Here is a 27,953-nt window from a genome sequence, read left to right on the forward strand (position 1 = left end):
GGGATTTGAACTCAGGACCTTCGGAAGAGCAGTCGGTGCTCTTAACCCATGAGCCATCTCTCCAGCCCTTGTAATTTATTTTAATTCTAAAGTAGAACACTATTAGTTTACTAGTGCTTTTACAGACAAAAATGAAAGTAAGGAAATACAAACAAAAATGAAAATGGATTAGTCATTTCAAAGTTATTTTGCCGGGCAGGGACAGGGAGGCAGGTCCTTGAATTGCCTTACTGGTTTAGCAAACAAAGCGATAGGTTTCATTATGTTATTTCCATATCTCGTACTATCCTTACATCTATCCTCACGACTGTCGTTCTGTTCTTCCTTCTTTCTCTGGAGAGAGAGACAGGAAAGTGTAGCATATTTTCTTTCACAAGGGACATGTGTGTGTGTGTGACACGAAGGTGGAAGGGACCATTGGGTGTGGGTAAGCTTAAGGCTGAGGGGCTGTCACCATGCTAAGAGCCAGGCTACCACTCGGTTTCATTTCAGTGCGGTGGTATGTCAGCTCGAGTGACTGGTGAAGATGCCTAGTCCAAGATGGTGGCTCCCTTTGATTTGTATGCAACACTCTCTTCTCCCTTAGCTTAAGCCAGGATGGATGCGGGAAGTGGGAACTGCATGCACAGAAGATAACTCTTCATCTAGTCTCATGGAGAGCAGGGCGCCTTGCCTTCTCACCTTTCACTGCCCCTCCTCTACAGCAGTCACCAGTGGGTTTGCAGAGAGAGTACTCAGCAAATCATAGAGCAGTGCTCTGTGTCCAAATAGACAGAGCTTCCTTGGATACTGTCCCTGTGACTGCTGCCCAGCTGGTAGCACCTACACGATGGAGAGCTTTGTTGGGCACGTCACAGAGACTGTTTTAGTTCTTACAAGAACCTCACGAATGAGCCTTTACCATCCCTGCTCTCTACTACAGAAACAAAGGCTGGGACTGGGTTAGGGCCTCACAGTGAGTGAGACATTAACAACACATAGCAGTGCTCTGGGTGATGAGGCAGTAGGAAGGCAGCCTTCAGAAACTGTGGTCTTCGTGTCCTAGGCTCTTACAGAGGCCTTCTGAGCCTGAGAGTTGTTTCTGAAAGCATGACCTAGAAAGGGGACTGTGTGTCTGAGGAGAAATGTAGAACATCTGTCTCTCTGGCCCTCCTGCATTGTTCCCTTTCTGTTGGTTTTCTCCCTGTAGTTAGCAATCCTTCTAACTGGTAGACATTGCCGTTCTTAGCCACGTCCTTTCAGCTTACCTGCTTGAACCTTTCCCAGTCACTTGATCATTGTTGTTTTATACTGGCTGTCCCCTTCTTCCCACAAAGGAGAATATTTTCTCTTTGTAGTTGTTCCTTTGTTAACGCCACTTACTAATTGTATACATTATGTTACAAGTATTTTCATAGTTATTTTTATTTGGGAATTGCAGCCTAAGTCTTTCTTAAAATATACTGTGTTTTGAGGCTAGAGATATTGAATGACTGAGAGGATGAGGAAGGATCACCACTAGTTAGAGGCCAGCCTGGGCTATACAGTGAATTCCAGGAAAGCCTTGGCTACAGAATAAGACCATGTCTTAACAAAACAAAGCCATACCAAAAAATAGTGAATGACCATGTGAGATAGCATCTTGTCAACACAGAATATGCTCAAAGAAAGTTGTTTTGAAATTTGTGACACTTTTATCTAAACAACTTAATTTCATAGAATCAGTACTGATACCATAATGGAAGCTTTATAAAATCTGGTTTTATGGGTTAGCTTTTTAAAAAGTATCTTTGTCATTGATGTACTTTAGGAACTAATATTCAGTGAGCTCGGGCATCATTCTTAGGTTCTGGCAGTGTTTAGTGTTTCAAATGATAATTTATACATTATTGAGTTTCCCATTTGATAGCTTCAGAATATTAAGTGCCCTGTCATAATCTAAAAATTTGGGCATCATCTCACAAGGCTTAACTAGTTAAACAATACCAAAATTTAAATGCAACTTAGAAGAAAATAGTAACTGACCTTAACTGTGATTTTTTTTTTTAAAGTGTGTGTGTGTGTGTGTGTGCATCCCCGTCTACCCTCCCATGATTACATTCATGAGTTTGAGTGTGGGCATACATGCTGTGGTGTGCATGTGGAGGTCAGAAGGCAACCTTGAGTGTCTCTTCCCACTTTCCTTCTCTCTGTGTTGACCTAGCTGGCCTGTGAGCCTCGGGTGATTCACTAGTCTCTACTGCCCATTTCCCTGTGGTAGTGCTGGGGTTACAGATGGGGACTGCAGCGTTTGGCTTCTAAAATGGGTTCTGGAGATCCGAGCCTAGGTTCTGAACGGAGAGCTCTAGCCAATGGAAATCTTCTTAGCCCAACTTTGACTTTTGTTTTCCTGGCTCTGTGGGATGTAATACATTATCCACTCATGCTCTCCATTTTCCAGGCATCGTACATCTTTTGGTCTTGGCATTGCTTTCTGGATGATCTGCCTTATAAGAGTAAGGGGTCTGTACTATGTCATGATGCTTTCAGCTGTGTTAGCTGTGGCTTAATAAATAGGAGTCTTGGAAACCTAGCCCCTCAGGAATTGTTAAGTAGCAAAGGCTAATCCATTCTTATTGATTTTTTTTTTTTTTTGGATGTGGTCCATCTAGCTTACAAATGCTTGTTTAATTGATAGCTACTGGTAAGACTACAATTTAGGAAATAAAGATAAAGGTATGCTGGAAAGTAAGAAACTGGATGTGAACTCTGATCTCTGAGACAGTGCTCCTTGCTTCATTCTCTGCTACAAATGAGGATCGGGATAAACTGGCCCTCCATGTCTGTAGTAGGTTCTGCATCCATAGATTCAGCCAACTGGACACAGAAAATATTTATTTAGAATTGCTTATATTGAACACATATACAGTTTTTCCCCAATCATGTCATTTCCTAAATAATACACTACAGGCGTTCACATAATATCTTCTACATTGTATTTGGTATTTTAAATCATAGAGAGGTGAAAGGGTGAGTAGCTGTATGCAAATGCTGTGCCAATTTATGTAAGGGACTTGAGCAGTCAAGGATTTTGATAGCCATGGGGCTGTGGGAACCAGTCCCCCAGGGACCTGCTTGTGAGGGTAGTTGGAGGATTAACTGAGATGACAATGTCAACTCACTTAGCACAGTGCCTACTATGTCTCTCCTGTGTACTGTGGCCCTTCGTACTGTGCTCTAGAGCAAGCCTGAGTGTCTGCCATGAGGGGACTGACAATCTACTAGAAGTTTGTCTAACTTGGCAAATTTACAAAATCAATCTTTCTTTCTTTCTTTGTAACAAAAGATGGATACTATGTAGTTTAGATTGGGAGACAAAACCATGATATTAAGTGTTGGAAGATGAGGGCTGGGATGTAGTTCAGTTTGTAAAGCTTTTACCTAGAATGCAGGAATCCCTGGGTTTCAACCACTGTCTAGCATAAATCAGCAGCCAGCGCCGATGCACAGTATAATCCCAGCACTTGGGAGGGAGAGTCAGGGGATCTGAAGTTCACAGCCATCCTCTGCTGTCTGTGTTACGTGAGACTCGTCTTTTAAAAGATCCATGCAAATGTGACAGGATGAACAGCGCAGGAGTTTGTGCATTGAGATATGCCTTTAAGGATAAAACAGAGTTCTTATTAGATGAAATAGTCACTATGCACTCTAATAAAAAACTAGGACATATGAGTCCAGAAAGCACTGTATTGCTATTGCTAGGCATGGTGCTTCATGCATATATTTAGGAAGCTAAATAGATTCATTCCAGTATTTAGGAAGCTGAGGTAGGAGGAGGGTCTTGAGTTGCAAGCACCTGGGCCAAAGGGTGAATTTGAGTTTCAGTTCAGTGTGAGCTGGTGAAGTAGGAAAAAAACAAAAAAACCCTTCATTTATTGAGTTCTCTTGAATTTCCACTAGAGGGCAGTCTAATCATGTTCCTTTAGCTTAAACTGTCAAGGTCTTGTCTTTCTGGTTTTTCTATTACTTAATTTTGTGTGATCTGCTTGAAGATTGTTCCTTTGTCTACAATAGAACATTCCACTAATTCTAAGATAGGTAGCAGCCATATATTGAGTTTCTGTGTTGCTTTCGATGGGCCTTCTATCACTGTGTGGCTTTCTCTATATAGACTGTGAGAGCATCTAGTAGGAACTTTAATGGCTGTGTTTCACAAACCAGATCAGCTTGCCCAAGTTCCTTCCAGGGTTAGTCCCATCACAGGGTACACCTACTCTCTCGGCACCTTTTTAGTCTACTATGAGAATCTCATTTGTTCTCTAATGGCTTTTGCAAGTTAATGCACCTTTTAAAGATTCCTTATTAGCATATCATCATTACTGTATTGCCTCAGTACATAAAAGTGGGGCGCAAGCATTTGAAGAGTTTCCCATTTTTTAGCTCCTGGCCCCTATGACCTATGGGTATGAAGACAAAGAAGGCACCTTTGTTCTGTGAGGCTAATTATTTTCATTAGAAAGAAGCTCATTAAATGTGAAATAATCTTAGTATGCTACTTGAATCTTCTCATCTCAGGCTGTACTACGTACGGATCATATCTACTTGAAACAAATGGCACAAAGGAAAATTGCAGGCTGAATTGTTCCCCTCTGGGGTGGTCTTCTCACCAAGATCTGTGGAGCTCTTTCTTGCACAGCTGTCAGGCATTCCCAAATGGCTCTCACAGTGAAATTCCCTGTTGTCTCCACCAGTCACTTAAAGAGACATGCTGTTAGAGTGAGCAGAATGCTGAGGCTTGACTTCCTTGTCTGTGGAGCCTTGCTAGTGTGTGTGTATTCTAAGTTGTACATTTACTCATTTGTGTAACTGGTATTGTACCAGATGAGTAGGTTGTATTAGGGTAGTTAAATTTCTGCCAATTTAAAATAAATATTTGGAATACATATCATGTATCTATTCATGATAATTTAATTAAAAAGGTAAAAATGTAAAATTTTTTCATATACTTTACTGACTTGGTTTGGTGTGAGTTGGAATGCAGAGTTGGTGTAGTGGCAGCTGTTTGTCCTCCTGGCAGGTGAGAGGCAGAGGAAGACCATCCTTGACCGTGAGTCCAGAGCCAGCTGGGCAGCCTGGAACCCCGTCTCACTAAACAAAAGGAAGAGATGACATGGAACAATTCCCACTGCCATTTCTGCTCCAATTTAGGATCAGGTGGTAAAGTTTGATGCGACTAGGAAAGTAGCATCACGTGACTTAATGTTTTCTAAGTCCTCTGTTTTAAGTTATTACGAATTTTGGCATAAGTTCTTAATTTAGATGAATATGAATCATAGAATAATAGAATCACCAGAGTTTTGTTGAATTCCCCAGACTACCCAGATTAAGTGTTACGCAATACAAAGACACAGGGTGCAGTATTTAGACCTTAGCTGACTCCTGAGGGAGATGAGGGAACAAGTAGCCACAGAGCGTCAGTGAGGTGAGTCTTCATGAAGTCTAGAAGCACGGATAGAAATACAGCCAGGGCTAGCACAGAGCCTGGTGTGACACTGTGGATAAGGAGGAGAAAGGGGCAATCAGAGCAACCCAGCCACAGCCAGAATGGAGGCAGGGTACACAGGGTTCTTGTTGAAATGGTCAGTTTGGTTATAAAGTAGAATGTGAGATGGATGGTGGTGGTAAGATTGTAACAGTAGACTGTGGCAAAAGGTTGTAACCCTGGAAGCCAAGTTAAGAAGCTTAATTCCAGTGTGAGAGGAGTCAGGAAGCTTGAAGCTTTTAAAGGGGAAGACACAAGTGAGGATCTGGTGGTAGGAACAGAGTGACCCAGAGTGACCGACCCAGACAGCTTTAGTCTATGTTTCTTGTTTTGTAGCTTGTTGGTCTATTCAGGAGGGCATTCTTTCAATTTTTACATGTGTGGGCATCTGCCTGTTGTATATCATGCACCACATGTGTGCCATGGAGGCCAGAAGAAGGGGTTGGATCCCCTGGAATTGGAGTTACTGACAGTTGTGAGCCACCATGTGGGTGCTGGGAACCAAACTTGGTAGAAAGAACAAGAAGATGCAGACAGGAACATCCAGGTGATGTCCTCTTCTTCTCAGGAGCTGGGTTTACCTGGTCCGTGTCACTAACTAAAGAATACAAGCACAATTTGAACCTAGAAAAGAATTCTACCCACATAAATTAATTGGCTTGCCTAAGGATCAACACATTAAATACCTGGCTATTTAGCCTATAGTCAACAGTTAACAGCACTATAGTCTAAACTTGGAGATTGCCATATATAGGAGACACAATTGAAAACACATTTCTAATATAGAGTAACTTTTGACTCTATTTTTTTAACCATTTAAAATTTATTTCCCCTCATTATATAGGATCCTAAGTCTAAAAACAGCCTGAGGTATAGTTTGTAGCTATGTGAGTTTACTAGAGAAAAAGGGAATGCTACTGATATTTTGCTTAATTTATCTATAACATTCTTATCCAGAGCTCTTACGTATTACATCATGAACCTTACTGGTCAGCAGAATTCTCTTGTGGTCAGATTCTGAGATAGTTTCTGTAACATAGTGCTGTTCTTCTCGACCCCAGCCTCCTCCTCTACTTCCCAAGGCCTGGGATTACAGGCATTTTAATGAGCCTGGCAGCTTTTTTGGTGTCTTGTTTTTGTTTTTCAAGACAGAGCCTCACTATGTAGCTCGGGCTATCCTAGAATTCACTATGTGACACAGCTGGACTCAAACTCACAGAGTTCTGCCTGCCTGTGCATCACAAGTGCTTGGGATTAAAGGCACACGTCACTATCCCCCCCCCCCCCCCCCCCCGCAGCTGTGTGTATGTGTCTGCGCATGTGCATGTGCATTTGTGGTTGTGTTTAAGATAGGGTCTTGCTCAGACTTGTCTTTTTTTTTGGTTTTTTGAGACAGGGTTTCTCTGTGTAGCCCTGGCTGTCCTGGAACTCAACTTTGTAGACCAGGCTGGCCTCAAACTCAGAAATCCACCTGCCTCTGCCTCCCAAGTGCCAGGATCAAAGGCGTGTACCACCACCGCCTGGCTTAGACTTGTCTTGATTTTACCATGTTGCCTATACTGGCCTCAAACTCTAAATAATTTTCCTGCATCACGCTCTCTAGTACTGGGATAACAGGTATGTATCATCATGCCCAGGTAACAAAGCTTTAAATGACAGCTTATAAAACTTAGGTAATTTTTATAGAAATTTCCTCTACATTTTAATATTTAATTGCTACCAAGTACTAAGTTTAAGGACTCATGTTTCTATATGTCATCCTTTATGTCACTTTGACCATGTGTGTGTTTAGTCCTCACTGCACAGTTGTCACACTGAAGCACAGACGACATCAGAGTTGTGTTTCTGAGCCTGGTCCGGACCTGTGTGTGACAACAGTCTCTTAGACTTAACTGGGTCTTTTGTTAAGTGCGTTTAGTCTTATTACCAGTCATGATGAAATCTCATAAACCTCCTGGCTCTGCCACGCTGTATGCTTTATTGTCCTCTCAAAGTAGTTACAAAGATTGAGGTACATATTGCTTCTTTGATACTTGTTGTGCCAGCTCCCAGGCTGAGTCTCCTAGTCTTGTTTTTCTGTTTGATAAGATAAAAACTATCGAGAGAAGTGCTTCCCTCCCCTAGTAGAGGTAGCTAGCATGCTGTGAACGTCCTCATCTTACAGACTCGCAGATGGGCTTGTTGTCCCAGCCCCTGGTACTCTCAGGCCTCGGCGTTGACACCTTCTCCTTGAAGCCACTTGTGAACTAGCCCATGGCTTTAGGTTGTGAGGTGGAGCTTCCACTAATGGGATGAGAGAGTCATCACCAGTGGTAGAGTAAAACTTAGGTGTTCTTTCTTATCCTCGTGTGACTTGCTAGCCGGCTTACAGAAAGAACTTGCTTGGCCGGGTTACTTCCACTTGTTGATCTGTTTCTTTGTGAAACACCAGGAGTAATTCTTTTACAGCAGTAGTGGAAGTTTGGATTAACACAGCATTTTGCCCCTTTCCTTCTTATACCATTTGTAACCTTAGAAAATCATAGCTACAATTGTTCATTGATTGGAGTTTAGATCTTTCAAGCTTATATTTAATGGCTCTATATTGCTCTTGCTAGAGTCAACCCATTGTGAAAGGTGGCATTATCAACCTTTCTCAATGGTTCTTGTGGTCTCCAGGGATGCCGCAGCCCGAAGAGAGTCTGAGCAGGACTGCAGAGCCGCTCACTGTCACATAGAAAGGATATTTTTTTTTACAAGCTTAGATGTTTAGGAGAGACAAAATTTAGGATATTAGAAAATGTGATCTCTTCTGGTTTAGTAGATTCTTGGCTTAAACAAAGGTAATTGAAAACAGGCAAAAATTTAACCAAAAATCTTAACCTAAAATTGCAAATTGCAGTTTGAAGAGTGTATCTGTCCCCTCGATGCTCTGAAAGGCGGTGTAGAAAGTCTGACCATCTAGCAGCTCATGAGGGGACGAGCTGTGCTTAGTGAGTCTGAGCCGTCAGCTTGTACAGGCAGCTCTGCGCTTCTTCTGCAGCGTCTTCAGTGCCCCTCAGGGAAGGCTCAGGCCACAGTGTGAGTAGTGCCCCACAGGCTCATGGGCTTGAGCATTCGGGTTCCAGTTGGTGGCACTGTTTTTGGGAGGTTCTGGATCCTTTGGGACATGGCACATAGGGGGTGACCTATTCCACTGGGCATGGGCCTTTACGCATTACTTCTTTCTGATCTACTGATGTGTGACACACCACAAACTACCACCTTTACATGGGTGGAGCTGGCCCAGATTCCTAAATAGGGAGCCAGAGTAAACCTCGCCTACCTTACCTTGTGTCTGTGAGGTTTTTGTCATGGTTGTCTATTAGTTTCTTTGACCGTAAACCTCCATCTTAGAGGGAAGCTGGTTAAGACATGGCTTGTATTAAAGTCCTGGAGGGAAACTTCTTTAAGCTCAGGAAGTAAAATCTCAGAGGCTTTGGGAAGTCCCTAAAACTGACCCTCCCCAAGTGTGCACAAACAGTGCACTGGCTGGTTTGTGTGTCAACTTGACACAGCTGGAGTTATCACAGAGAAAGGAGCCTCCCTTGAGGAAATGCCTCCATGAGATCCAGCTGTAAGGCATTTTCTCAATTAGTGATCAAGGGAGGAGATGCCCAGCCCATTGTGGGTGGTGCCATCCCTGGGCTGGTAGTCCTGGGTTCTATAAGAGAGCAAGCTGAAAAAGCCAGGGGAAGCAAGCCAGTAAGTAACATCCCTCCATGGCCTCTGCATCAACTCCTGCCTCCAGGTTCCTGCCCTGTGTGAGTTCCATTCCTGACATCCTTGGTGATGAACAGCAATGTGGAAGTGTAAACTGAATAAACTCTTTCCTCCCCAGCTTGCTTCTTGGTCATGGTGTTTGTGCAGGAATAGAAATGCTGACTAAGAAAAACAGTAAGGCCCAAGGAGTGACACTCTGAGACCAGCCACGCTGCCCCAAAAAGGTGGTCTGTAGCCAGTTGCTGCCTTCAAACTGCACTGTGCTCCAGAGTCCAGACTTGAACCAGGAACTGTGACCCATGCTAAGGGAGCTTTGATGATGCAGCTGTCTTTGAGACAGTAACCCTCACCCATACACCCATATTGGTAATCCCAGGAAAAGTTACTGCTTCCCCCAGCGGGACTATAGTAGTATCCTTACTTTAGCCTGTCATTCGGTTCTTGTCTGGGTGTCATTGTGACACAGCAGCATTGAAAAGAGCAGCTAAAAGTCATGTAAAATGAGTAACCCTGCTGACCTGTAACAATCAGAGTGTAAACACGATCAGTCCGTCTAGTGAGTCAGTGTCGATGGCATTTTCATTCTTTCCCCACAAGCCCACAGTTCTATACACTATACTTGAGGCTGTACTCTTAGACTTAATAACTCTTGAATATGGGATCACTTATCTTGCCCACAGAGCTTTCCTTTCTACTCACCTGCACCTGTGTAAGGTGCTGCTCCCCGAATCTCGCCGTGCCTCTGCCTCTCAGGTCACCGCCTCTTCCTGCTGGCCTCTCTTCAAGCACAGGGCCTGTCTTTCCTGACTTGCATATGCTAGTAAATTCTAGGAATCTGAGTTCTAAACACCTGTCTGCTGTCAGAGAGAATAAGCAGTCTTCTTGCTTATAGCTAGGAAGTGAGTTACAGCTGGCCTTCTGTCATGTGTCAGTGACTCAGTCTTGGGATCACAGCCCCATTTCTCTGCCTTTGGGCAGGGCTTCACATTAGCATCTCACAACTTTGGTCTTGAATTAATTTGAATTTGGTTTTATTAAAGGGACATTAATATTTTTATTTTTACTGTATATAAACATACACTATTTATACATACATGTATATTTATTCATGTACACACATATATCTGTGTGGTTTTCCTGCATGGGTGTCTGTGTCCTGTGGGTTGAGAACTGAAGGAGGCCAGAAGAGAGGGCTGGATCCCTTGGGACCAGTGCTGCATACCATTGTGAGCTGCCATGTGGTCACTGCGAGTTGAACCCAGGACCTCTGGAATAGCAACCAGTGCTCTGTATCTCTGAGCCATCTCTCTAGTCCTGGTCTTCAATATTTTGAAGGATTTAGCTAGATGCTCTCCATGTTCCAATAATGTACAGAGTTTTGTGATCTTGAGACAGACTAGTGAAAGACTGGTTAACTGGCAAGACCTGAGTGTCTGTTGTTTGCATACACTCCCCACCCCTCAGCCCCCCTACACTCACATCATTGACTGACTCAGTAAGAACCAGCTTACTAAGTATTTATGGTATTTTTCAGGCAGAGATTTATATCTGTGATGTATCAGAGGGCAAACATGCTAAAATGACTTAGAGTTATAAATACTAAATTACAGTGGCATGATGTGTGCTAGGTATATCTGCTATCTTGTCATTATATAATATAAAAACTTGTTCATTCACTGGATATAGTAGCACACACCTTTAAAACTCAGGAGGCAGAGGTAGGCCTCATCTACATAGTGAGTTCCAGGATAGCTAGAGTAATTCAGTGATAGGCTGTCTCAAACAAACAAACCAACGAACAAAAAGACTGGTTTGTTGTGGTATATGGGGGTATTGGAGTTAACATGAGATTAATCAGGATATTCCATTCATCATTCTAGTAATAAAGTATGTAAGGTACTTTGAACATATATGTCTCCAAAGTGTTTGAAATATACTTCTTAATTAATGTGTGCTTTAATGTTGGCCAGTGTGTTTACTTTTGCCTAAATAAAGTTTAATAATAAATAACAAAATACAAAGCAATCACAATAGTTTAAAGTTTTTTTTAAAAGGGGGATATTTATTTTATTTTTAATCGTGTTTGTGTAGTGGTGGTATGTGTACATGTTAGTTAGTGTAGGTGCTCCTGTGGAGCACAGAAGAGGACATTGGAGTCACACAGACAGTTGCAAGCCACCTAATGTGGATTCTGGGTCCTCTGAAAGAACTGCATGTGCTCTTAACTGCAACAACAATTTAAAAACTTTTGTCTTCTTGGCCAGTGATTTGGACTTGAGAGTTATTTTTCGTTTTTGTGTTTATGTTCAGCTCATTTAGAGACAAGTTTTGAAGAGGTAGAAAGCCACTTGCTGCACCTGGAGGACCTGTGTGGGCAGTGTGAGTTAGAAAGACACAAGCAGGCCCAGGCCCAACACCTGGAGAGCTACAAGAACAGTAAGAGGTGAGTTTAAAACTTGGGCTGCAACATGGTAATCTCAAAGTGTTCCACGTGTTATTCTTTATTTAAAAAGTATTACATTTAATGGTTTAGTGTGAGAGAGTGTGTGTGTGTGTGTGTGTGTGTGTGAGAGAGAGAGAGAGAGAGAGAGAGAGAGAGTGTGTGTGTGTGTGTGTGTGAGAGAGAGAGTCAGTGCTAGGACAATTTGTGAGAGATGTTTCTCTGATATCATAAAGGTCCTCTGGTTATCAAGCAAATGCTTTTACCCACCAAGCCCTCTTCCTTCCCATGCTATTCTTCATATGTTTTGATTGGTAAAGATAAAGGTCCCAGCCTGTACTGTTCATTTACAGTGTTGCCGTTTAGTGCTGAGCTGTCAGAAGCCTGGGCGGCTTGGAGAGGCGTTCTGAGAAAGGAGTGTTTAGAGTGGCGAAAGAATGACTTGAAGTCAATCGTGGGGTACAAGCTGATAGCCTTCTAGTCTGGTGGCTCCCTAGACAGCTCTCTGTGGATAGCTCTTGGCTCCGTAGTCTGCCTGAGGTAGGTCCTTGCTAGAGATGGTTTTCTTCTGTTAGAAAACAATTTAAACACTCTCTGGATAGCTCATGAGTTTTCTGACCAAAGTCAGAAAAACTGCTAGAAACAAGCTTGGGTTTTTCTGAAATCCTGCTAGAAACATTCTAACACAGCTGCGTTCACTCTCCAAGGAGCTCTCTCTGGACAGCAGCTCTGAGACTACAGCCCAGGCTCTTATGGACACATCAAGTCAGTCATTTACTCCAGGTTCACTAGCCCATGAACCAGCGTTTTATGACCTCAGCAGGTATCTGGCAAATGAACTCAGAGATCTGCCTGCCTTTGTAAGCACCAGCAATAAATTTAGCTGGGTGGGATCCTGCCCTGCCATCACCACTCCCTAAATCTTTTTATCTCCTTTTTTCATATCTTTCTGACAAGCTGGCTCATAGTGCAGCTGCCTCTGTTCTTTTAGCCCGCCATATAATTCATATCGCATCCTTGTATTTTGCATAATTAAGAAATTACACATTCTTGAATGCATGCTTTCTCACAGCCTTAAGGGCTAGTCATAGCCTTTACCATTTTGCCAAGGACACTGGACACACCCTTGCCTCCTGAACTTGTGCTGTCTCTGATTAACATGGAGTCATTCATCTCGGCAGAGAGGACATTCCCCTGAAGGAGGAACATCAAGTAAAATACACAAATAAGCCATATGCCTAGCAACTGTGAGCACAGGGTGGGAACTGTCACACTGTCCCTTGCTCATGCTTGTGCAGGACTCAGCTCAGGGTAAAGCATGAATGCTCCTGTCAGAAGGGAGAATGGGGCAGCGGGCAGAGCTCTCAGTTAATCCTGGCCACCTTGCTCCAGTGGCAGGTGACTGAGCAGCTCTTTCTTTAGCTCTTATCCCTTTAGTAGGACACTCAGAGTGAAGGTAGCCTGAACCTGTCACCTACTAGATGAAAATTAATCTCTTAACCTCAGTGCCACTGGTTTCTAGTGGGAATACACCAGTCTTAAGTACTGTAAGATTGGATGTTAAGAAAAGCATTTTGCGTAGTCCAGTGATGGGTCATCACATTGTTGTTAAAGTTTTCTTGAATGTTGAGGGTGGCTTAAGTTCCCCATGTGTCTGTCTGGATGCATCTCAAGTGTTTGTCAGCTCTGAGAATCACATGGGGGAGAGATTGGTATTGAGATTCTTGGACTGTCCAAAGTTCGTCACAGTGGTGTTGCTCACCATCAGCTTCCCAGTTGGTGTGGATGTGCATGCTCGAGGGACTGCTGCTGAGTAGGGTGTGCAGCCTACACATGAAAAAGAGCTCCCGACAGCCACCTGTCCTACTGGTCACCAAGGGTAGGGTGCATGTGATTCCTTTTCATTTGGCCTTCCAAGGTTATCAGACTGTGTGTGTGGCAGCATTGAGAATCCTCTCACTCAGCAGAAGGTCTTTGGCACGAGCAGGTAGCCATATGACCTAGGCTGATGCATGGCAGGGAGGTACAAGAGTAAGAAGTAGAGGGGCTAGTCTCCGACTTCACAGAGTTAGTAGTGGGTAAGTACTCTGTTGGGAAGAAGTCGTCATGGAAGAAGGTTCATTTGGTACAGCTGGAGTTTCAAAGAACATGGTAAAAAGCTTTGGACCTTTGAAATTTTTACAGTTTGGATACTGGTTCTGTGACTTTAGAGAATGGTCTCTTTGTCTGTAACATGGGCTAGTAATGGTGTCTACAGCATTGTTTTATCATTGTGTTAGCAAAGTGCTTGAAATAGTGTGTGGAACCTGGTAAGCATCCTGATGGTGTTAGCCATCACTGACTTACAAGTGTGCAGGTTAATTCTACAGTCAACTTGGCACAAGCTCTGGTCATCGCAAAAGAGATAAGAGGATGCCTCCATCAGAGTGGCCTGTGGACAAGTCTGTGAGGCATCCTCTTGATTAAGGAGTGATGGTTGGTGCCACCCCTGGGCATGATGTATAAGGAAGTAGAATGAGCAAGGCAGAGTGGACAAGCCAGTAAGCAGTGTTCTTCCATAACCTCTGCTTCAGCCCAGCCAGACTTCCCTCTGTGATGGACTGCAAGCCAAGATAAAGTCTTTCCCCCCCAAGTTACTTTTGGTCATTGTGCTTTATCCCAGCAATAGAAACCCTAACTAAGACACAGTATAAGGTGTGCGGCTGAAATAGGTAACTATTCCATGTTTTCATTTTCACTGCTTTTCTTTTAGCTGCTTGGATACAAGAATTATATGAGCATTGTGACTTTTTTTTTTTCTATCAGTAAACAGGGTGAACTATGATTGTTCAAAAAAACCAAGTTAACAAGTTAAGTGATTAAACAGAAAAGGAAGCCTGTCACTGGAGCTGTAGAATTTGACTCCTGCTCTTTTCTTAGTGCCTTGGATAACATTCACTTAATGCATTCTGATTTATGCCATGAAATGAAGGCGTGGAAAGTCTAAATGTACTGAGTAATTGTTGGCGTCTTTCTTGTTGTTGAAATGGCAGAGCATGTCCCTTTTTAGAGATGGTGTAAGACCCCCGAAGCTGGGCCTCCCCCCGAAGCTCATCTCAAGTCCCGGGATGAGCTGTCCAGCACCCCAGTGACCCGAGAGAAAACACACCTGATGCAAACTGCAAGAGGTTTTATTATCAGCTAGCTGAGGACGAAGTCCCTCCGCTGTGCAGGGCAGGGGAGTTTGACCCCGAGCGGTGATAGTAGGGGGCTTTTAACAGCTAGCTAAGGAATTGGGAGGAGTTGGGAGGAGAGTTGGCTACAAGCTCCTTTCTGGCAAGGGGGGTGGGGGGAGTGAGCTGCAGCCTCCTCTCTGGTGTCTATCTCCATGTCTTTGTAGGTCTTCCTACAATTATCGCATCTCTGGCTGTAAGGCACAGAAACAAAAAGGCTCTTTGCTGGCTATAGAGAACAAAGAGCTTCTTTCTGGCTGTATTTTTAGAGATCAGGGAAAACAAGCTTGGGGAACGTCCGGGGCTTTACCTTCTAGGGAGAAATGCTCTAAGTCGGGGTCTCACAATGGAACTTAGTCAGAACCCCCCAGCTCCCTCCTCCTTAGCTGATTCCTGACAGTGACCTTGGGTATCAGCCATTTACTTCAGACTTGGCACTCTTACACAGTTGTGCTTAGTCTAGAATGTTTTTAACTGCTATTACAAGGATTTCTAAAAATAACATTGTTAATAAATGAAGATATAGATTTTTAATAATACTGATTATTCTATAATGTATAAAAAAGCTGGTGTATGCCTGACAACGTGGCACACACCTTTAATCCCATAATTCAGGAAGTAGAGGCAAGCAGATCTCTGTAAGTTTGAGGCTGGCCTGGTCTATGGAGCGAGTTCTAGCACAGCCATGGAGAAACCTTGTCTCAAAAAGAGGGGAGTTGGGAGGCGGAAGAGGGAGGAAAAGCGAGATGGTGTGTGTGATGATTAAAGACACAGTTTATAATCTACAGCAGACATTTCATAAGCTCTGATAGGCTAAATTTTAAAACGTCTTTTTCAAGGAAAGCATGACACTAGTGTAGTGTCAGGACAGTTCTAAGACTAAGAATTTGGGTGAGGCATTTAAAAGGTGAGAAATTTAAATTAACCAATACTTTGGTTAGACTTTTTAAAGACTTCATCTAAAAAAAAACATATAGATAGATATTTGTTAATGCTCAAGATATCTGTGTACAGTATTGAGAAATGTCAAAGTATTTTATGCCACTCTAGTAAAGCACTTGATTTATTATTATTTAAACTGAGGTCATATTTTTATTCTGAAGTGGTAACTACTGATGTAATTCAGAGATATAATACAGACGAAGTTGGGCTAGGTGCCGTGGTCTATAGTAGAACCCAGGAAGCAGAATTGAGAAGATTGGAAGCTCAAGGCCAACCTGGGCACAGGAATCCCTGTGTTAAAATGATAAGTACAATCTGAGTTACTGGGAATGTCCTTAGATAACTGATCTTAATTTTCTTCCCCTCTTTTCCTGGTTTATTGCAAATAGCTTATCATCAGCGCTCTTAGTTGTAGATAGAGGTGCTGAGAATTTCTGGCAGGGTACTAAAGAAAAGAGACAATTTTGTTTTTTGGTTTTCAAAAGGCCAAGTAAGAGCAAGCCTGTTTAACTCACAGCGTGGCTGGAGATTCTGAATTCTGCTTGTCTTGTGTCTATAAATGTGACATGTAGAAACCCTGGGACAGTGTTTAATCTACTTAAAACTCAGCCATTCTAAGCCTGCAGTTGAGTATCTCACGTTTAAGAAGCAAATCAACCTAATTACTATAACATGACTGATTAGCAATGTGTTGTGTGTAAATAATTTGCTACAGCAAAGACAGAATTGAACAGTTTCATTCCAACAAATCTAGATTATTTTTATTTTTGGACAATACACGAAAGTTATAAGGAAGTGGATGGCTATAGCTCAGAAGAGCAAGAAGGTGGACGAGGGAACCCCTGTGACAGAGTGGCATCCGTGTTCCCGAAGGTGCAGGGGCACAGAGATGAGCCACCTGCTACAGGGCAGTCTGACATGGGTGAGAGCTCAGACATGAGCCTGCTGCTGCTGTGGCCTCAGGAACCGAAGCATCAGTGGCCTGGGAAGAGGAAGGAACTGAGAGCAGGATTCTGGGTGAAAGGACAGATATGGAGAGGTTTGATCCTGGTCAAGTTTCAGGAGCCAGGACTCAGCATATTGAGTGGGGAAAGGTCCACTGTTCACTACATCAGAGGTGAGGACTGTAAAACACTTCAGAGAGGTTTTAGATTACGGGTCATGAATCTGAAAGATGAGTTACTTAGCAGCACTGTGTACCAGCCTGGCTGGAACTAAGTCAAGCAGTCCTCTGAGGGGAGGGTGAGGATGATTATGGGAAAAACAGAAAAGAAGGCTCAGAGACAAAGGTTAGAAATCAGGAGGGCTGTCCAGTCAGTACTGTGGCAGCCTCAAATTTAATTCTCTTATTTATATACTTAATAGTATCTTGGGAAACAAGGCCACAAGCTATCAGAAACAATTTGCTTAAAGGTGCACAGGACGTTCCTTCCCATCCCAAAAGCCTCTGTTCTTTCCACCAAGGTCAATAGAATCTTCAGCCCCTAGCCTTGAGCCCCAGGTGTACCTCCTCTTACCTTCCCATGCCTCAGAAGGCTGGGAAATCTGCCAACAGGCCCCAACCTGCCTTGGCTCTGCCTGGCAGGCAGACTTTCTCTTTTTCTCCCTCTGCTTCAGAGAAGCAGCAAAACTGCTCCCAACACACTGGAACTAAGTAAATATTTCTGGACTAACAAAGATGGCAGCCTCAAACACGGTTGGTGCAAAACTGAGAATGTGTGAATTCACAGCACGCTGCAGACAGCCAGGGTGAGAGGCCTCTGGAGTTGAGGAAGGTGTACGCTGGCCTGTCCATTCTAACCAGTGAGTGTTCAGAGGCGCTACCCTTGGTCCCCAAGAAAAGAATGTGCCTCTGACCATCATCGTGCGTGCTGACAAGGTAACAAGAGCCCTGGAGAATGTGCAAAGGGCAGAGCCTGAAGCCTCTCCACTGAGGGCCATGAGCAAGAGCCCAGGACTGGGCGCTGCTGCACTGAAGACAGTGTGGGGGGCGGGCTCCTCTGTCCCTTACAGAGCTTATGCTATAGGAATAATAGATAAATGAATACATACATAAATAATTTTTAAATAAGAGGAAGAAGGAAGAGGAGGAAAAAAGTGATTTGTCCTTAGAATGTGGATATTTACTTAGCAAAATATTTATCAGAGATAAGGAAATGCAATTGTTTCCAAGCATAGAAGATCTCTGGCTTAGCTCATTTGAACACTTTGCTAAGAAATTACAGGAAATGTTGTCCACACAGGAGAGCCAACACCCATGCAGGAACAAGCTCCACCCTATGGAGGAGGGAGGCAGAGAGGAAGGCGTCCCAGGTGAAGATGACCCGAGCCCTGCAGGATGTTACCAAGAGCAGTATTTCCAAGAGGAAATGGAACAAGCAGGTTGATGAGTCTGACCATATTGAGCAGTTTTATTAGCTGTGGTGGAGAAGTTGATGCTAAATTCGTTGGATGCTAAATTGTACTGGCTAGCTTTGTGTCAACTTGACACAGCTGGAGTTATCACAGAGAAAGAAGCTTCAGTTGAGGAAATGCCTCCATGAGATCCAACTGTAAGGCATTTCCTCAGTTAGTGATCAAGGAAGGGGGAAAGGCCCCTTGTGGGTGGTGCCATCTCTGGGCTGGTAGTCTTGGGTTCTATAAGAGAGCAGGCTGAGCAAGCCAGGGGAAGCAAGCCAGTAAAGAACATCCCTCCATGGCCTCTGCATCAGCTCCTGCTCCCTGCCCTGCTTGAGTTCCAGTCCTGACTTCCTTGGTGATGAACAGCAGTATGGAAAGTGTAAGCTGAATAAACCCTTTCCTCCCCAACTTGCTTCGTGGTCATGATGTTTGTGCAGGAATAGAAACCCTGACTAAGACAGGTAGATTTATTGGTTGGTTTTTATTTTTCCCTAGAAAGGAAGAGGAAGGCAAATATTCAAGGGAAAGCAATTTTCAGGACAGGCCATAAGATAGCATATTCCAGTTACTCACAATGTTCACAGAATATTGTGATCCTTAAATGCAGAATTAATGATCCAGCTTTTTGGGGAGCTGGGTACAAAAAAGCACGTTTATGTCAAAGGGAGGAGGGGGATTCAAGGAATTTTCGTGTTGAACAACAAGAAACCAGTAATGTTTAAAATAGGAAAAAGAACTTTGGATTTGGCATATTATTCATAAATATGACAGTGCTAGCAGTAACAATTGAATGTGGTTGCTTGTGAAAAGCTGGACAGGAAGTCAGAACGAGCTGCAGCCGGGGACCAGTTTGTATTGTAAATAAGCCCTCAGAAGTGCTCCTTGACTTAAGGAATGTACGCGTACTACACATACACAAATCAAATTTAAAATTTTCTTACTAGCGCAACAGTCCCAGAAGTGCTGGACACGAGTACTCACTCCTCAAATGTTCCATGATCAAATACATTACAGAAACACCCGCTTGCCTTCTGTGTCAGTGCATTAAAGGCTCCGAGAATTCCTGGAGGAAAGGCGTTTGTTTGACTCAGTGTTTCACAACTTTCTCCCTTATAGAGCCAATTTGCATATAATACATATTAAAATAGGCACCTTAGTATTCTGTTTAACACTGAAAATTTAAAATATTGATAGCAATAAATGAGCTTGGGGCTGGGGGAAAGTGCCTGGTGAGTGGCAGTGTACTTGTCTTACAGGCATGCTGATCTGGGCTCTAGCCCTACAACCCACAAAAAAAGCAGGCTTGGTAGCATAGGCTCCGAGCACTGGAGACACAGAGAACAGGGGATCTTGGAGCTTGTTGGTCAGCCAGCCAAGCCTACTTGATGAGCAGGCCAGCTCCAAAAAAAGAAAAAAAAAAAGTTTAATGGTGTCTGCAGAACAATATCTGAGGTATCCTCTGGTCTATACAGGCATGTGCACACCAGTAAGCCAGCACCTGTGCCATTAAATCAAAGTAATGGCACACTATGATATTACACCATGACATTAAAGCCTAACTTTCAGATTCTTATTAAATGAGGACTCCTTGATATCAGCTGCTGTTCCGCAGATGCCCTTCCACTTGGCTTTTATTTATTTGTTTTGGGACAGGGTCTCTCATGGGTCTGAAACTTACTGATTAGACTGACTAGTCAGCAACCCCAGTGAGTCACCTGTCTCTTTCCTCAGTCACGGGGCTACAGGTACATGCCACCATGCCCCTTACCTTTTAACACAGATCTGGGACTCAAACTCAGGTCCTCGTGCTTGTGTGGACTCAAGAGTGTTATGGACTGAACTATCCCTCTAGTCCTGATAAAAGTGTTTATGGACAGAAATGGGGACTGCCTTGATAACTAGTATTCATTGTGGCAGAGCTAGGGTAGGATTTTGAGCAGACAGGAGGTCGTACTCTGAGGGGTGGAGTTGTTGGGATGTTGTATGTATTTATTATGTATGTATTTAGCCCTATAAGTTTTCATGGATCTCTCGAAGATGTTTTTGTAACCAGTTGTACATAGCTTTCTCATAAAGAAATGAATATTTACCATATGAGCCAAAGTAAAGGACTTAAAACTATGTACATGCTTTTCTCTAACAATTCAAATAGGCTTGGTATGTGGGTGGGAGTCAGCTTCCATTTTAGTCCTGGAATATGGGAGCACAGACAAAAACGTGGATAAAATGATAGTCTCGGGCAATAGACTAAGCCTTGGGTAGATGGAATGATGACATAGCAGGAAGAAAAGAGACTTCTTTAGGTATCAGGGAAGGCCTAAGAAGTTAAATAGAGCTGAGTCCTGCATCTGAAGGGCACCATATGAGGATCTAGGACTGCACAAGCTTAGGCAGAAAGAACAGTATGAACAGAAATTCTGTGTCCTAAAATACTAGATAGGTTTGAGAGAATGAAAAGAACAACTAAAACAATTTAATCTTGTAAACTTTTAATGTAGTATCACAATAACTTAAGAAGTACTTATTGTAATTCTATCACAATAATTGCTTATTATTACATTTAAAATTTGCTATATTTGTGTGTGTGTGTGTGTCTGTGCACATATGTGATGGTGCACATGTGTATCAGAGGACAATTTGTAGACATTGGTTCTCTTTATCATCTAGGTCCTGAGGATTCAAACTTGTTACTAGGCTTGGTGGCATATGCGTTTATACACAGGACCCTCTCACTGGCTCTGTATGACACTTAACATGATATATGTCTGGACTTGGTGGCACATGCCTTAGAGATCACACACACACACACAAACCATGCATATATAATTTAAGACACGGGGCAGTGAAGTGATTGCGCATGCCTTTACTCCCAGCACTTGGGAGGCAGAGGCAGGCAGATTTCTGAGTTCGAGCCCAGCTTGGTCTACAGAGTGAGTTACAGGTCAGCCAGGGCTACACAGAGAAACCCTGTCTCGAAAAAACAAAAAAACAAAAAAACAAAAAGCAAAACAAAAAACAAACAAACAAAAAAGGACAGTTATTTAAAATAATAATAATAATAATTTAAGATATTTCTTACTTCTAAACTTCTGGATTGCTTAGATTTTCCCCTTTAGTCCACAGCATACTATTAGTACATCTCTAAAGTTGATTATAAATACCTTATGGTTTTAGCAACCTTTTGTTGGCTTAGGGGCAGCCCAGTCACTGACATATTCAGACTCTGAAATTTGGTTGTTCCTTAGGCCCTCTGTCCTGTTGGTTAGAGTTGGTGCTTGCGTGTTTTGAGAGCGTTCTCAGTCCGTTCTTCTTACGTTTATAGATTTATACATTTGTAGCTCATGGTAAGTAAGGACTACGTCCTTTTCCTTGGTTTCTTTAATGGCAGCATTTGGTCTGACTTTAGAAATCTCTAGAACAAAGTATAAGTGGTGCAAGTGAGAGGTTACACACGTGGTATTGACCAGTGTATGCTCAGACCTAGCCTGCCAAGCTCCTGAAACGACTGTCCACCCGGCCTGCATAGATGCTGTGGTCAGAAATCTAACTGCATGTGCACCTTGAGTGCTTGGATTGGTGGGAGGCAGGTCTGGCAAGAGTGTGGCATACAGCTTGCTTGCCTTTGCTGAGAAGAAAACAAAGGAAATTGGTGTCAGGCTCTAGGATAAAAATGGTTCTGAACCAAAACAGGAGGTTCGGAGCTCCTTCCCAAATGAAAAGATAGGAAAGGAGTAGCTGGGCTCCTGTGGCTCTCCTGTGGACTTGGATGATCTCTAGAAAGTGGGCAGGATGCCGGACGCAACCTTGAGACCACTCCACTAGTGAGGCAGAGGCAGCAAGATCAGAAGTTCTATCCTTGGTTTCATAGTGAGTTCAAGACTAGCTTGAATTGCATAATAAGAAAAGAAATAAAAAGAAAAGAAAAAAGAAAAGTGGGTCAGATGATCTCCTAAGGCACCTCTCATGAACAGGCATCTACCCACGGTGGAATAATAGGATCCAGATCTAGTCTCCATGTGATATGGTTAAAAAAACAAACAAAAATACAGAAGTGAGGTAATCCTTCTTAAATCGCTGGAGTTTGGACAAAAGAAATATGATGGCGTTTGACAGATAAGTGAGCAGTGTGATTGCTGTGGAGCCTGCTGCCGGGATGCAGTGAAAAAGGGTCCCAGGAAGAGCCTGGCTGAGAACCTACAGAGGAGAACACAGCTAAAGGTGATGATGGGACACGGCAGTAAAAAGGACAGAGAAGCTCAGGAAGAGAATCCCAGAAATCTGCCGAGGGTTTGCCGTGAGCATTCATCCAAGTACTTCTGACAACAGGAGGGGAAATGCCCAGCAGGACCGAGCAGTTGTTGATGCTGTTCCTGCTCTCAGCAGCTAGATGGAAAACTTGTAACTCCTGTGCCCGAGGAAGCACTGTGAGAGGTCTGGAGTCAGCAGAGGGTGATTGCCTCCTGACCCGAGCATTGCTCTAGACCTCTGTAACAAAGCACAGGCAAGCTTCCAAAGGGCCAACTGTTTCCAGCTCAGTTAACAGTGTCTCAAGTAAAGCTCATGAATATTTATAGGAATACAAAAGTATCTAGTGCTCAAGATAAACCACGATGTCTGCCTGTAATCAAAGATTTCTAAACAACCACATTGAAGACGATAACCCATCAATCAAAACCATTCAGAACGGACACAGATGCTGGCATTAGCAAACAAGAGCAGTATAAATAGCTACTGTAACAGTATTCTGCAAGTTCAAAAAGGAGGTGGAGAGATGGCTCCATGCTTAAGAGCATTTGCTGCTTTTGTAGAGGACCCAGATTTGGACCCTAGCACCCACATGGAACATGGTACAGCTCCCTGTAACTCCAGCTCCAGCTCCAGGGACTCTGATATCCTCTCTTGGCCCCACGCACCCCACCTCCTATAGAACCATAATTAAAAGGGAAGTTCAAGCTTAACTCTGTCCTCCATTTTCTCCTTTAATATTTCCCCTCTCAGTGCCACCTTCTGATGATTCATTAAATTAATTCTGGGTGGTTAATTGAAGGTACCCAGAAACTCTCGTTTTACTACATTTAATAAAAGTTTGTAGTCACACTTGCTAGACCAGCAACCTCTTGAAATTCTTAGTAATTCTGTGGGTTTAATAAAAATATCACCATAACTTACATTGTTTTAAAAAATCAAACCTAAGCCTATAAGTTGGCTTGCCCTAAAGTGTCTTAGCAGTTTTGTAGTCACAGAACAGATAGTCAGAATAGCTTCTTAGATCCTTGGACTGACAGTGTATACATTTCTTGAACAGTTAGTATCTGCTTGTTATCAGTATTAAAATGTCATGTCCTGACAGTTCATTGTGATAATAAATGTTTCTATAAATTGGCTTCCTATATCTTTTCCCAGACTTTTCCCTCTGCGTTATCTAAATGCCATTCTGTAGGTTGAGTTTGAAAAATGTTTTTCTGCCAGGCAATGATGGTAGGCAGAGGCAGGAGTATCTCTGAGTTTGAGGCCGGTCTGGTTTCCAGAGCTAGTTCTACAAGGCATCTAGGGCTACACAAAGAAATCAAATCTGAAAAACCAGAAACAAATAAACAATAAACAAAAAGGTTTTCCTTTTGCAGAGCCACTTGGATGACAGTAACAATCTTTGACGTGAAGTATAGTCACAACAGATGATAGATACACCAATCTTGAGGAAATGATATTGACTGAGCTGAGGTAACTCAGTAGTAGACATTCCTCTGGTATGTCTGAGGCCTAGGTTCTGTTACCACGCACATACAAAACATATAATAGAGAGAGTAGGGGGCTTATTGAAAATCAGCAAAATATAATTAGCTCAGGTTTAATAACAGAAATTAACCCTTTTTCCAGAGATAGTTCCGTTGTGTGTGCTTACACTTTATGCTTTACAAATGTAGTATCTCTCAGTATCTCTGAACCAGTTTATTAAATCTGCAAAGATAGTTTGGAGCTTACATTTTATACCAGTTCTGGTTAGTTGGTTTGTTCATTCATTTGTTTGTTTGTGACATTATCCAGCCTAGCCTTGAACTTCTGATCAGTGGTGAATTCTGAGTTTTTCCCAGGGCCGTAAGTATGGAGTGACTTCTGGCGTTGAGCTGCATGTCTCCTTGAGCATTTGCACCCATCTGCCTTGCTGCTCTAACGTTAGTGACAAGAGAAGGAATGACTGTAAAGGAGACAGAAAACAGAGCCTCCCCTTGGCTGCAGACTAGCCCTCACTGTCTCAGTACTGTGCCCAAGCATGGGAATAGTGGCGCAGATTTTCTGTGGCTAGCAGGTGGGTCTTGGCTTTGCCTACCTGTCCTCTTTATAGTCTTTAGTTCAAGCTGAGGAAAATGTCATCATCAGCACTGTTTCAAAGGACGTGAGTTGATTTACTTATTGTACTGGCTTCCGCAGAGAGACATTTCTCCCCTCGTTGACCATCATTTTAATTTTCTTAAAGTTGCATATCATGTTTTGGTTATACCAGTTTCAGTCCTTGAATTGATTAAAAAATTCATTGTCATAAAATAACAAATTATTTCTCTTAAGAGAAAATAAAAAATTATCGGTAGCTCTCATTATTGCAGTAAGATATGTGATCTGTGATTTTTTGGGGGGGGTAATCTATGCTTTAACATGGATTAATGGAACTTGGAAAGTATACTTAAAGATAAATACTGGACTATCTAAAGGAAAGATAAAATATAATTTTGCACGGCATACCATAGTTAAAATTTTGCTTAATGAAATGATATAAGTTTGTGTCTTACTAAAATACTGATAGAATAAATGTAGGATGTGCTTAAATGTTTAATATATATTTTCTTAACCTTTTAGGTAATTAAATCTATTGATAAGTCAATTCTTAATTACCTAACCCTCTGAAATTTGCCATTTTGAATTCTCCAGCACTGGTAACCTGCATTTTCTCTATTATAGGTTTCAGTTTCCCTATAGATGCTTCATTGTTGACACCTCTTGGATTCTCATACTGGTTCCTGTTACTTCTGTTCCTGTCCCCTCCTTAGGAGTTTCTAACCTGTCCTTGTTCATCCACCACCCACTTGGTGATCATGGTCTTTAGTGTGGGCATCTCTTCACCTTCTAGGCACTTGTGCTTTGAATCCAGCAGTCATCTCAAGACCACCAAGCCCTGAGATATGTCTGTCCACTACGAAACGTGGATGTTTCCAGTCAGATGCTGCCTCCTACAGAGTTCTGCAGCCCACAGTCATAGGGTCTTGGTAATCTTTCTCCTCCCCTGTTGTCTCTACTCAGTCCTGAATCCACTAACACTTCTTTAATTTCATCTGTGCTTTCTTTTGTGTAGTCACTGGAGTCTTTTGAGTTCAGACCCACATTTTGGTGACTGGCTTTCCTGTCAATAATCTTTCCCCAGTCTGATTATATTACTGTTATAATAGTTAAAGTAGGTATGAGTAAGATTTCTCATCTTTAAAGATAAAAATTAAATTATAATAATGATGATATAAAAATATACTTTAGTCTCCAAAGCATAGCTTTCTGTATGAAAACAGATTTTCATATAAAACAGATTTGGAAGTGATTTTTCTTAGGCCCTTTACTGGAATATGATACATACATAGTTTATTGCTATCACTAATAAGCCTAATAAGGACCCTAGTCCTTCATTGTCCTTTTTTGGAGCACTTTTTAAAAATTCCACATTATCTTTGTTACTATATCTCTCAGAATCTCTTCAACCTTAAATGCCTATGAATCTAGGATCATATCATCTTATTACTTTTATGCTGAGTTTACACAATATAGATTGTGTGAAATATTTTCATGGACAGACGTGTTTTCTCCCGTTAGCTGGGAGTGAGAAAACCTGTGCCTTTTCCTTCCCCTGGCAGGAGGCTCAGGAGAAATCACCATTTCTTGGGGTCAATTATTTTAACTGTCTGAACCTTTTGCACATACAAGTAATGTTGGGGGGCGGAGGGGATCATTAAAGGTTCCATGCTCAAGAATTAATCTGTAAGAGGTTGGCCAAGTTGCCTCTCCTGATGAGTTCTGAAAGAACTGAAACAAGAAACCAGGAACTGGTGGGAACTCCAGGCAGCCAGTACTGGAGTGCAAGCGGTACAGGAAAGCTTATTTCTTGTTTTTATTATCACGGCTCCTTTTATAACAGTTACAAGTTTACAGAGCTCACCAGAGAAGCCTGCTTCATAGGCAGCATGCTAAAGGAGTAGCAAACATGATAATGCTACTTTTCTTTAGAAAAATGTCTGAAGTATGGGAATGTCACATACTTTTAACTATTCTCTGGGAACTGAGGAAGGTCACAGGCATTCCTCTTACATTGCTTTCATTCCAGATTCCCTTCTTGAGAAATATCAGCACCAGCTGTTCCTATCCCCTGTTCAAAGATTCATTCTGTCCTCACTTAACCTTAATTCATGCCCCCATATGAGCTTACCTACTGAGTCAGTCTTTATCATCACCAAACCTTGTTGGCTTTTAGGCTTTGGTGGATATTGTCCCAGTTCTGGAGAGGGACTAAGTGGGATCTATTTTAATGGGTCTGCATTTATTCTTCCTCCAGTGTCAGTATTGTATGTGGCCCACAAGCCTTTGAGTCTTTCACGTAAGTAAGGAGCACTTTGAGGGCTTCCCGTTCTGAGTCCAAGACATAATGCAAACTACAAGAAAATCTGGCACAGGTGGGTCAGGAAAATCAAGTTATTCTCCATCAGAAGTAAACTGCATTTGACACTTTAGCTTGAGCAGTGGGTTGGCTCTGGTTGTCGGAAACAATAATAAAAAGGAATATTGTTTGGGAGGAGAGCTGAGTCACTTGTGTTGGGGTCAAAGGGAATGCAAATAATGAGGGAAGGACCACCGAAGTCAGAAATAAATCAAAAACAACTTTATTTACTGTGTGTGTGTAGGGGTGGGGGTTAAGGTTAACCTGTTAAGGTTGCAGTCAGGCTTGAGAGCTGGCAACAATGACTTTGAAGGGCAGGAGCAGTCTCCTTTTGAAACATAATCCCACGGCAGATGTTCAGGGGATAAATAAATAAAGAAGAGATTTGTAAATTGAGGGTTAGTTCTTGAGCCCAGGGTGTGATGGCTAACAGGATGTTGGTGCAGGCTCAAGCTGTTCTAAGGCAGTGGTCTTACCTCAACTTATATGGGGTTAACTGAAAAGAATGCAGGGCCTGAGGACATGCAGTAAGAGGGGGCAGAGGCCAGTGCTTTTAATCACTCTGGGCTCTTCAACTTGGGGAATGTAGTAGTCACAGTTGATTGCTGTGACAAAACCAAGACCAAGGCAACACTGTAAGAAAGTATTTAATTGGGCTTGCTTAAAGTTTCAGAGGTTTAGTCCATTATCGTGATAGTGGTGACCATGGTGGCATGCAGGCAGGTGCTGGAACAGTAGCAGAGAGCTACATCCTGAGCTGTAGGCAGGAAAGAAGAAAGAACTAGGCCTATCGTGGGCTTTTGAAACCTCAAAACCCACTCCCAGTGACACGTCCTCCACAAGGCCATGCCTCCTAATCCTTGCAATCCTTTCAAATAGTGTCACTCATATGTGAGCCTGTGGGGGTCGTTCTTATTCAGCCTCAGCAGCTTGGCCCAGCTGCTGTTTTGAGTGTTACTCACTGGAGAAGTGTCCTGCTGACCTGGACTGCAGACCAACAGCTCTGGTTGCTGATCAACATGGGGCTGC

General features: G+C 42.7%; 1 protein-coding gene across 1 annotated transcript in view; it reads left to right on the plus strand.

The window, feature by feature from the left end:
• The window catches only part of Dtnbp1 (dystrobrevin binding protein 1), an 80,534-nt gene that overhangs the window by 20,157 nt on the left and 32,424 nt on the right, over positions 1 to 27,953 (plus strand). The window contains exon 6 of the mRNA XM_021180049.2: positions 11,552 to 11,684. Within this exon, the coding sequence (XP_021035708.1) occupies positions 11,552 to 11,684 (133 nt within the window). The remainder of the gene's footprint in view (positions 1 to 11,551; positions 11,685 to 27,953) is intronic.

Source organism: Mus caroli, unplaced genomic scaffold (assembly GCF_978045245.1).
Source record: "Mus caroli unplaced genomic scaffold, Mus_caroli_1 scaffold_15, whole genome shotgun sequence".
Classification (NCBI taxonomy): Eukaryota; Metazoa; Chordata; class Mammalia; order Rodentia; family Muridae; genus Mus; species Mus caroli.